Below are 12,056 nucleotides of genomic sequence, written 5' to 3'. Positions count from 1 at the left end.
TAGCTCTGGACTAACTCTGAAGCAGTTAACGCTGCTAAATACCTCGGTTCCTCGGGTCTGATCTTACACAGGTGGACTCCAGTGAGGTGCCAAACATACTCTAAACAACTCATAAAGAACTTCCCAAAAACCCCCCTAAAGCACCACTTAAACATGCATAGAAAACACTCATGAAAAGGCTGGACAGGGCACTTTCGGCGGCACCTTCGGCGGCCGAAGGTCCCTTCCAGAGACGAAAGTCAGGCAGGTTCGGGGGCACCTTCGGCGGCCGAACCCACTCTCCAGAGACGAAAGTCAGGCACTTTCGGCGGCCGAACATTACCTTCGGCGGCCGAAAGTCTGCTTTCAAGCCAAAACTCAACTTTCGGGGGCAAGGTTAGGCGGCCAATCCATGCATCCTCAGGCAGGTTCGGCGGCCGAAACCACCTTCGGCGGCCGAACCTGAGTTCATCCAGAACTCAGCCTTTGTGCATTTCAAGCCTCCCAAACCTTCCATACACCCCAAAACAAGCACCCAACTTCTCAAACACATGCATACATCCTTAACCATGCACAAAGGAGCTTAAACAAGCTTAAACTCCTAAAAACAACATCTAAAGCATACATAGATAGCTTATGACCCACATAGGCTAAAACCATCAAAACAAACCAACCCTCACATACTCTCTCCCAATCATGCATACTCTCTCCCACATGCTCAAGGGGCTTGAAAACTAACTTAAACCCCAACACAAACATCACATGAACATACATTATCATACATTGGGCATAAAACCCACATAAACCCTAACATGCATATCTACCCATACTCAACCATCAAAACCTCTTAAAACTCACTTAAAACTTCATGAAACGTAAAGGAAAGCATAGATCCACACTTACCTCTTGAAGATCGAGGGTTTGTGCGAGCTCTAACTTGGAGATGGGAGGAAACTACTCCTTGGATCTCCAAGCTCCCAAAACTCTGATCTAAGCTTGAAAACTCTGAGCTCGAGAAAGGGGGAGAAAACTTGCCCATTTCCGATCTGAGGGCCCTTTATAGGTGGCCTGGTCGAAGACCTTCGGCGGCCTAACGTGCCCCCTAAACTCATGCATGTTCGGCGGCCGAACTTGACTTTCGGCGGCCGAACCTTGGCTCGTTCAAACAAGACTTTCGGAGGTCAAAGGCGCTCCCGAACCCTTTCCATGTTCGGCGGCCGAACTTCACTTTCGGCGGCCGAACCTGGCAAATGCCTCCTTGGTCTTTTCTTTTCAAAACTAAGTTCTTTTTCATTTAAAACCATGAAATTGGTAAAAATCATTTTAGAAATCACATTTTACCCCTCTAGAAGACTCTGGCATCATCAAAATTCCATATTCCAACGGAGATTCCGCCGGAAGGTAGGGATTCCGATGCCGGAATCTAGCCGGGTATTACAAAAGGAATAAAGAAAGTCAAAAAAAAACAAATCAAATTATATTTACCAAAATACACCTTGAATCTATTTTTTTATTAAATTTCAGAACATCTCCACCACCTACAAATGATGTCAAATTAGGTTCGGTAAATTTGGGATTATGAATAAACAAACATATATTCATGGAAATTTTGTTACACTTGATTACTTGGTTGTTCTTTAGGGTTGGTGTATGGTTTTGATCACCTTAATTGACACAGTATTCTACCATGATTAAAGTTAATTAGTGTGTATATAATTCGCATGAATATTGTATGTTTAAAATGTATCTAATAATAAAATTATGTTTGTAATTAGTAAAAAACAGAAGCTCTTTTTTTGAAAAAAAAAAAAAACTAAATACAGTAATTACATTGGAGAATTACTCCACCAGATTAACTGATGATTAATTAGATGAAGCAAACTATGGACTCACGTTCACGATACGCTGTCTGAACCCGACAAACAGAATGTGGACAAGAAGCTCTCTGGGGCTGTCCGCCACCGAAATTCGTCTCAACCAATACTCACCACCACCAACAAAAAAAAATAAAAAATACAATTATATTTTAAAGCAGCAAATGTAAGCATATTAATCCCCTGATGATCCGAGCAATTGGATGTTGATGATGAGAAAAAAATTTCAACACCCACCGAAATGTGTGACTTCACTCTTTAATTAATTACTTGACTTAATTAGTTTAATTTGACTTATAAAATTTGGCAGCTCCCCAAATTAAGTATAAGGAAAATGTTTCAATTGATTGAAAAATATTTTATTATATTAATTATTAGAATTGAGTTTAGAAAAAGAGATAGTATAATTGAAGTTGGAAATGCATGCGTAACTATTAATCTCAATGTTTGAGCATAAAAAGATGAAGATCTCAAATCGTATAAAGAGTGATGCTCACGTCTGATAATTGCCACCAGTGTTTCTATAAATGCAATTATATTGAGTATACATAAAAATATTTAGTCTAACATTAGAGTTTTTTAAAATTAGTTTTAATAGCTTTCTTAAATACAGGATTTTCTTTGGATCCATTAAAAAAATAAAGTATGAGTAGGAGATACAAGATTTTTAAGTTATAGATTATAAATTCTAATTTATTAAGGATATTTGTTGTGTAATTTATGAATAATATAATTAATGATATTGAAGCATCTGCGTCATATAATACAAAATCTCAACTGTGTATGAATAAGCAGCATCATTTTTATTCTGTAATTATAATTAATGAAGGAATATATACACAAGCTGTACACAGATTCGCCAACTAATTCACGTACTATAAACTACCCACACAAATACTACGATTCAATATATTAATCACAAATCAACAAGTGAGAACCACTCATACTTTACACGTGCTGCTACAGTACCATGAAACTGTACGTCCTTGATATCCGGATAAAACCCACATGGGATGAGGTTTTAATGATTGAGAGGTCTCGTTATATCGTGTCATGCAATTCAATTGCTCGCATTGGAGATCTTCTTAGCAAATGATGACTGTGGCTTCTGTAAATTAATATTATTAAAAATAATAATTATAACAATGTGGTCGTTATATAGAGATATATATTTTTTATGCTAATAACCGTAACTGGGCAGCATTCCTTTCGTTTCAAACACATGCTACCTACTACGGACTTGAAGATCGAGAATTCCTCTCATCATCAATATTCATTTTTTAAGTGATTTGGGTTCACTTGCACTCATTCTCTCTTTCTTGCAATCTATAATGCTATACAGCGAAGCAATCTTCCAGAATCATTCTTCATAGTAAAAGATGGACTGGACAGTTTTCCCTATTTCTGTGGTCTAATCTCGGATTCAAAGGCATTAAATCGATTAATGTCGCCTTAATTCAAGGATCTGGACAAGCCATAGTTAAACGCTAGCTAACTGGCAAAACCCTAATTTAAAGTTAGGAAGTAATTTAAGAGATATGGAAATAATATGTTAAGCTAAAAAAAAAGAGCCTTTAGGCTCGAATTAAGCGCAAACAAATCAGATATGAGCTTCACGATGCTCAATACTCGGCTTGATTACGGTTCCAACAACAACAACAAAAAATCCAACACCTAAAATATTGGATGCTCACTTCTTGTGGTTCTTGGTACTAAGCCTTCCGGCTTTTTCTCTTTTGCTTCTTATATTCATCATATAATTGTAGGGCTAACGTAGCACGGTCTAACTCGCCCCTTAATCTCCCGTTCTCTTTGAAATCACGGAGGAGCATAAAATGATCAGAAAGTTTCTTTTTCAACTCCTCTTCATCAGCTGAACTTTTATCTACAGATCCGCCAATGCTACTGGCAGTCACCTTAGAAGACCCCTTTTTCCTCTTGATAATTAGTTTTCCAATGTCGTATTTTGGGTTGAGCAACTCCCTCTCAAGCGACAAGTCTGTAAAAGCTTGCTGAGGAGATATTGAGGAGAGATAAACTTGGTTACGAGAAGTGCTCATGCTTGAAATGCTTGAAGCCATGTTTGAAACTGCTGGATGGTAATGCTTGGACAGAAGATTGAGTTCCCAAAGGACCGAAGCAAGTGCACCACTTAAATTAGGGTCCGAGGCATATGGCTGATATTTCTGCACGTTATTATTGCAATCAAACAAGGAACTTTAATCCATGGGGTCTATACTTCAGGGAACGAGGCATAAAACTTAAAGTCAAGATACCTTATCACAGCCGTTGACAGAATATGTGATAGCTTAATTGCATATCATAAAATAAGTTCATGATAAGAATAAAAGGGCATATGCATTCTAAATCTATAAATGATAAGAAAGCTTACCGCAGCAGAACCTGAAACTGAGCCACCCCCTGCATCATTTTCTAATAGATTCCGGCATTTAACATTCTTCTGAAGGAGATACTTCAAAGTTACCAAAGCTGCAAAAATATTCCAAAACATAGAGGTAAACGAACAGAGGCCAAAAGATCTTCAAAAAAGAGTTGGATGGCAAAGGGAATTATAACAGACCAGCCATGGATTCAGCTGATCCAAAGCACAGTGAGACTGTGGCCAAACGTTTTACAAATGCAGCAGCCTTTTGCATGTCATGCTGTCTGTCTTCACATAACATAATCTTCAAAGCTTCTGCTAATACTTCACCCTGGTCTCTGCCAAAGCATGTTACAACCCAAATGAGAAGATTCAAGAATTAAGGAACAATTGCAGTTCCATATGGAACATAGGCAGTGCAAACCTTCCAGGTCTGTACTCGAGAATAATATTATACAGCAACACAAAGAAGCCCTGTAAATCAACATTTAGGGCATCTAGATTGCTCCTCATCACTTTAAAGGCAACAATGCAGCATTGAAGGCGTTCGGAAACGGTCAAGTGCTTTGAACTTTTTTCTGAGGAGTTGGATGTAGTATCGCCACCAGCAAGCTTTTTCAGATAATTCATAAGATCCCCAATGTAATCAAGATCTAGTAGATGAGAAAACTTTCCCAATCCATCCAGAGAAGGTGCAAGCAGAGGGTGGGCCCCAGGAGCATTGGCAACTAAATGATCATTTGCGTCTGGACTGAACAATATAGTAATCATGGAAGTGAAATTGATGAGGAAGTAAACAAATCTTTTATAAATGAATTTCTAACCAAAAGAATGGCGGATAAAGCATTTCTCAATTAGATACACATTCTGTAGTTAGATTTTCTCCAACTATCCGTTCTTGAAGTTTCTGTTAAGCATCAACCAGACATGCCAAATTAAATTGAAGAAATTACAGTTGCTCTAATGAAGTCATATCAATGCGATAAAATGAGACCAGCACGATGAGGTCGGATAAAGTAGGAATATCCCCTTTATTTTTAATGCTAAAGAGAATCTAACAGCCAATTTATAATCTAGGAACAAACCTGGCTGTGGTTGACAGCATAGTGTGCTTCAAGATACGAAAATATGTCTCAAAAACAGCAGAAAGTGTCTCTGATTGCAACCTTTTCTGGTCCTTAACATCTGTGGTAAAAGCAGCAGCCTTGTAATCAGCAGTAACCTGTTTAAAGCCATAACATGATCATTACAAGCAGAAAACAAAGAACATCAAGATGTTGATTTATAAATAACAGCAAGTACCTCCTCCCTCATTTTTGCCATCAGTTCTTTCCTACTTCTTTTTCTATCATTTTCTTGCAATTGACTTGGCTCCTCATTATTCTTTCTCTTCTTGTTTTTCTTGTTTCTAACTTTATTTTCCTTGTCTTCTTCTTCAGGCTTTCCAAGATCTTCATCAAAGGATAATGACAAGAATACCTAATAGGGTATTTACAAATGAAATGAGGATATAAACAAAATACCAAAAAGACAACAGGAAGGAAAAAAGTTCAAAAGTATTCTAACTATTCTTTGTAGAGCTCGAAAATTTCAACATTGATACCCAATAATCTAGTGCACAAATATGCCAGACACTTTTTATCCTCTATATCATCTTTTCAACCACTACAGTAGCAGCATTATATATGGAACAGGGCCTGGAAGAGATTATTCTTTGTCATGTAATTGTAAGTTCAGCAAGATATGAATGCGTCAAATCGTATCCACCAAATCCATGCATGCAAAGAATGAGAGGAATGTTCCATAATACGCATAAACCTGAATTTGTTAAAGGTATCAGACACGTGGCAAGTGATAATGCCACTTTCCTTTGAACTTCTGTCAAATAAGTACCCAATCCTAGGGTAGCAAATCTCCAGGAAGCTGCTATATGAAGTTGATAATGTCCGCTAATTCTTTTATCTCTAGCAGGGGGAATGAATTATTTTGACAATACAATAAAGGTTTGAAATTTTGACCTCTATTAAAAAAAATAGTCACAAGAGCCTACGCTGAACATATCAATTCTGTAACTTCTCCAAGACTAGGTTAAACTAAATAAACCAGGTCTCAAGGTATTAGATCACATCTAAAAACAGCTAAGAAAGTTTTTTTGTACCTCAACAGAATCTGGATGCAATTGACAATCATGAGCTTTAATAAGATCAGCTATCAACCGAACAGCCTCTACAGTAGCTTGACCGCCGTGCTTTCCCTCATTGGTAAAAAGTGACTTAATAGTAGCACAACAAAGTCTCCTGTTAAAAAGTAGTGTTAACATAATTGAATTAAAACCATAGACATATCCAAAAGTATTAAAACTAGCTACGAGTATTGCATATGTGAAAGAAGCATCCATTAAACAACTCTAGGGGGCTGATTCATTGAAGCCATAAATGACATAGGCAGTTGAAAAAGCATAATTACAGTATAAATTATCACATGGGAAATGGACATATGAACAAAAATTTGACCTTTTATAAATTTGGGTAGACGTAACTTCAGTATTAGCCGCACAATTATATTTGGACTGATACAAGATATGGGGCAGATAATGCATGGGTTTTTTGAAACACCGGCCTAACCTACAATATGGTAATTTGCTAAATAACTAAATCAACAGTAATTAAGGTTTTCCTTTAATATTTCAGCAAAAATCATCTCATCACTTCTTCAGGGGCCTCCACCTTGAAACCCCCCCCCCCAAAACAAATATATTAGAACAGGAAGTTCTAAAAAGAACAGGAAAAAGAAGATATTATAGCAAAACCTTATGACATCATCTGAAGAGCCTATGTTTTCAACCACAGCACCTAACAAATTTTCACGAAAGTTGAAATGAGGGGCTGCTTCAAGCAAAGTACAAATGCAGCGAACTGCCACATGCTGGAACATGGACTGTTTCTCTAACACCATCAACTTCTGCAAGTACACCTGTCAACATGAATCCAATAAAAGGTAAATCAAAATATAAGTTGCAACCTTACAGTATTGATGATGCCAAGGGAGTACAAAGGTAGACATCAAGTTAATTGAAACTGAATGCAAAAAAAAATGGAGATAAGCAACTTTTTGATAGAAGTGCTCCATTATTTTGGAAAATTGCAGAAGACCCAAATTGAAAGAACAGAAAGCCCAGTTTCATTAAGAAAGATCAGGTAAATAAAATTGACCGTTCTTCATAAAAAGGGTGCGAAGTTAGACCTTGTATGCAGATAGAAGTGTAGATTCATAGTACCGCATCTTCTTAACATCCTTGGAAACTTTCATTTCTAGCTCCTTCTCAGTAGGAAGCCTAATCCGGTAGCTGTCATGTGCATTTGAAAAAAGTATGAGATATTACATTCTTGTGTGTGTGTGTGTGCGCGCGCGAGAGAGAGAGAGAGAGAGAGAGAGAGAGCAAGTCAGGAAACATAACTAAAAAAGATGAAGAAACCTTACCCTGGAATAATGTCTTTAAATACAGCTAACAAGGATAACAATGCAAGTTTAACAATAGCATGATCATCGTCTTTACAGAATTGCAACATCTCTTTCAGAGTTTTTATATTCAACTCTGGATCTGCCAGTAATGCGATACCCATCTCTGCCAGTTTAAGCTTCTTGTTTTCAAACATTTCTTCAGCAGTGAGATCTTTTTTGACCTTGGCCTAACGAATAAAGTGCATGGTGTCTTATGAGATTCTCAAAACAAAAGAATCAGAGATTTCTGTGGTCTACTAAAAAGAATGAACAAAAACAATACAAATCAAACAAAATGCATAGACAAACAAAATGCAACTAGTTAAAATAAATCAGCAGACAGCCAAAAATAAATCCTACGTCCATTGGCATGTGCAAGAAAAAAGAATAAAAATTCCAGCAAAATGTTGAATAGGTCTTGCATGAGGAAGAAGGAAACAGGTGCCAAACCAAAAATGCAATTGCTTTGAGGTTTAAGGACGAGCATTTTTTATTTGAAAGAGCACAAGTATGAGTTAGAATAAAATTAAGCAAACATTAAAATGCAATGGAGCACTGTAAAATGTTTGCTCGGAAGAACCAGGAGAAAAACTAAACATAGTTTTTGTGCTTGTTACGACTATATAACAGCCTAGAAAAAGATAAGGCAAACATTGCAAGTAAAACAACATTATTCGTCCTTATCTATATAAGACTAGTTAACTATAATGACATCTTACATTTAGAGCATTTTGATTTCATTTCCAAAAGCACAGTTTTCCAACAGGACTCAGAAAAATAGCACACTTCATACTAATGCCAGAAAACAAGAATGCATGGCAACTCCAATCAGACAATACCAGCACAGATGCTTGTGGAGTTTCTTGCACTTCTTCTGTTTTCTCCAATTCCTTCCCTTGTTTCTTAGCCTCTTTCTTGCTTTTTTTTAGCTTCGCCCTCCTTTCTGCTTTCGTTAATCTCAGTATACCCTTATCAGCGCCGGAATCATCCTTCTCATCATCTGTGTCCCGACCATTTTCAGATTTTTCTGTTGTCTTAGACACTGCTCCATATAACAACGTTGCACTCTCATAATCAAACGTCTCCTCCGAAACAATCAAACAATTAAAAGAAATTGATGAGAAAACTAAGTCAGTGGAGAGGGGGAAAATTACATGTCCGGTAGTAAACTTTTCCATCTAAAGTCTTTACAGGAAGAGCATCAACAGGATCAACTTGGAGGCCCTCTTCCTCCACTTTTTTCTGCTGTGACTTCCTCCGCAGCCGCTTCTCATAAGCTGCTTCTAAATCATCTCCTTCCAAATCAGCAACGCGAGTAACATGCCTTGTGACACATAACACCGTCAAATTAAATATAGAGAGTGAGAGAGAGATACGAAGAAGAGGCAGTACCTGGTGATGGTATCAGTGTCCAAGCGAGAAACAAAGCCAGCATAATCTCTGTTCTCATTGACGAATTGCAAGTCCTCATCGGAGACCTCAATTTCATCCTCAGATATCTCAGGCGGCAATTCCGGTGGCAACACTATCTTTTGCTTTTGTTTCTTCTTCACCATTTTTCGTTTTGATCCAACAAAGAAAAAGAGACGCCGAACGCAGATACAGGAAGATGCAACAGTCCGACCAGAGCTGGGGCTTAGGGTTTTAGACACTGCTATATGATTAGTCGTAAGAGATAATACACTTCTACTATGGGCCTGGTTGGGCCTCACTCGACAAGAGCCCAATTTCACAAGTTACTGGTCAATATTTTTTTTATTAAAAGATAAATTTTTTAAATCAATAAACTCGTTAACAAGTTTCAAAGGTGCACATAATTTTACAGAAGTGGTGAACAGGTTACAAGAATAATTTTGTAATGGTTAATTGTAAACCATAACGTATTATATAAACTTGGATTAGTTTGATTATAATTTGATTTTAATTTTATAAATTTGACATGAAGTCAAGTTAGTTTGATTTTTTTTTTTTTTGTAAATAACTATTAAATTTGTTATATTCATGGCTCATAATTTTAGTAGAATTCAGAGATATTTTTTCCTAGCTAAAGTAGACAATTATTTTCAGTAGTTATTTCCTATATTAGGTAAACTTTTATTTGAGTATTATTATTCATAAATTTAATAAAATTCCAAATTAAATGAAGAAAAATAATGCATTTATTGTAAAGGATTAGTTGGGTGTAACTTATTTAAAAATAGTTTTGACCTTGTAGTTATAGTTATTTATTTCATTGGTGATATTGAGAGATTTATAATTTTTTAATTTTTTAATACTAAATAATATCAAATAATACAGTGGCCAAATCTAGACTATAATATATGATAAGGTAATAATATCATACTGGAATTGTTTGCGAATCATTTGAGGTATAGTATTAGTTTATTAGCTCAATTTGTTTATTTTTTTAAACAAATAATTTTTTATATTTATAATGAATTAATAACTTAAATTATTTTTTATTTGGATTAATTTAATTTATCTTTTAAACAAATTAAATTTAAATTTATTTATATTGAATTTCACTTCACCTAAAGTAAAACAAAAAAAGGATTAAAAAAAAAAAAAGGACGGTTGATTTACGCCAACAGCCCTTTCCATTTCTTTGATATACATCACATAATCTTCAATATGTAATAATAAATATAATGAATGCAATAGCACGGTTGACCTAATTTTAATAGTTGATTGTGACAAATCCACCGCGTCATATCTATTTCTCTACCCAAACTAAGCTTATCTTATACTTTTATTACGCATTTCATAACAATCACACACATTAATTATTTCTTTTAACTTCACATTGAATTATATTGAATTCAATTATGAGGTCCCGTTTCCTATTGATTTATTAAATATACATAGTACTTGCTTTTTATATTATGATTTTATTTATTTGATGCAAGTTTAATAAAAAAATTTAAAATATATTTTCTAAATATTAATAAAAATTTGATATATTTTTAATTATTAAATATTTAAAATAAATTAAACATTTAAATTATTTTTTCAACAATAGCTCAAACAAACATTAAGAAAACATTTTTATCATAAAATTCAATATATCAGAGGCATAGAACTGTATGTATAAAACAGAGGGTTCAACAAAAGTACTAAAGGGCAGTGATTCAATTAATGGTTAGTAATTAAGAAGCCTCCATTAAAATTTAAAAATACAAAAAAGGAATAAAGCCTTCTACTATTGTTTTTTCATTTTTTATAAATTGTATTATTAATATATTACAAAATACATATTAAATAAGATTATAATTAAAATTAAAATAAATAGATGCCAATGAATTTCCTTTTTGTCATATGACAATAGGTTTTCATTGCATTGATAAATCATAGTACAAACGACCTTCAACTGTCATTAATAAAAACGGTTGGTACCTTAAAAAAAATATCTATACACTAAAAGGAATCAAATTATTTATTTTTTAGACAATGAAAAGAGAGAGAGGGGGTTGGTCATTTGCTCAAAGACTCAAAAAATTAATTTTTAATAATAAAATATCATTCAATCAACAAACCGTCATATACAATTTACAATTAATGATATTTATATAAAAATACTATAATCTTATAAATATATTAAAATATTATGTATGATTACTTAATTATTTTGATGCTGCCTTTACATTGTTTAGTATAGCTTTTCATCATAATTGTTGTTACCTTTTGGGAGATAATGAATTATTTGATAAAATTAATTAACAATTTGACATTAAAGCAAACGTTCACATAAATATATAAAATAATATCCATAAAGGAAATCTAATTCCACACTTAAAAAATTGAAAAATGAGAAAATAAGAAAACAAAATTAATTTGAGGTGAAATAATTAGACAGGTGATTAATAGATTTTCTTTTGTATGTAAATAAAGTTTAAAGATGAAGTTGGTTGTTTATCTTAATTTCATTACTAAACAAGTATGAATCATGTCAAATCACAGCTTAAATGAAAAAGTGTAAGTGTAGTTAGAACGTTAAGATAATGGTTTTAATGTTGGTTGTAATGTCACACCAGTGCTAATTAATTAGCATAAGTAAAAAAGTTTGAAATTGACGTTAAATAATAATGAAGGGTAGGTAAGCAACTTTAAAGACAACATAATTAGCATTTAATGTATGTTAGTGTTAGGTATACAAATGAATTTGCTCTCTTTTTGACCTTTATACTTCCACTAAACTATTTCTTTTATTTCCAAGTTTCTTATTTTTTTAGGTAAATGCTGTTTTCAATTCATTCAAAACTTTCTTTTTCTTTTGTTTTTTAATTTATGAGTGCTGATTCTAATTCAGACTTTCAACTCTC

General features: G+C 34.3%; 1 protein-coding gene across 1 annotated transcript; it reads right to left on the bottom strand.

The window, feature by feature from the left end:
- Positions 1-3,349: 3,349 nt before the first annotated feature.
- LOC110599861 (nucleolar complex protein 3 homolog) lies at positions 3,350-9,388 on the bottom strand. Its single transcript, XM_021736449.2, has 13 exons — positions 9,130-9,388; positions 8,892-9,061; positions 8,577-8,779; positions 7,717-7,925; positions 7,480-7,582; positions 7,046-7,209; positions 6,395-6,533; positions 5,539-5,715; positions 5,322-5,458; positions 4,661-4,987; positions 4,435-4,574; positions 4,246-4,343; positions 3,350-4,039 (listed from the first exon to the last, which is right to left on the bottom strand). The coding sequence occupies exons 1-13, from the start codon at positions 9,291-9,293 to the stop codon at positions 3,566-3,568; spliced, it is 2,505 nt and encodes an 834-aa protein (XP_021592141.1). The 5' UTR covers positions 9,294-9,388; the 3' UTR covers positions 3,350-3,565.
- Positions 9,389-12,056: the final 2,668 nt, after the last annotated feature.

This window comes from Manihot esculenta, chromosome 14, assembly GCF_001659605.2.
Source record: "Manihot esculenta cultivar AM560-2 chromosome 14, M.esculenta_v8, whole genome shotgun sequence".
Classification (NCBI taxonomy): domain Eukaryota; kingdom Viridiplantae; phylum Streptophyta; class Magnoliopsida; order Malpighiales; family Euphorbiaceae; genus Manihot; species Manihot esculenta.
The sequence above is the reverse complement of the archived record's forward strand: the minus strand, read 5'-3'. Positions and strand labels throughout refer to the sequence as shown.

Coding starts and splice junctions, on each gene's coding strand:
- LOC110599861 (XM_021736449.2), bottom strand. CDS start 9,293: ATGGTGAAGAAGAAACAAAAGCAAAAGATAGTGTTGCCACCGGAATTG. Junction 5,459..5,538: donor TGGCAAAAATGAGGGAGGAG/GTACTTGCTGTT, acceptor GGCTTTAAACAG/GTTACTGCTGATTACAAGGC. Junction 4,344..4,434: donor ATCAGCTGAATCCATGGCTG/GTCTGTTATAAT, acceptor ATATTTTTGCAG/CTTTGGTAACTTTGAAGTAT.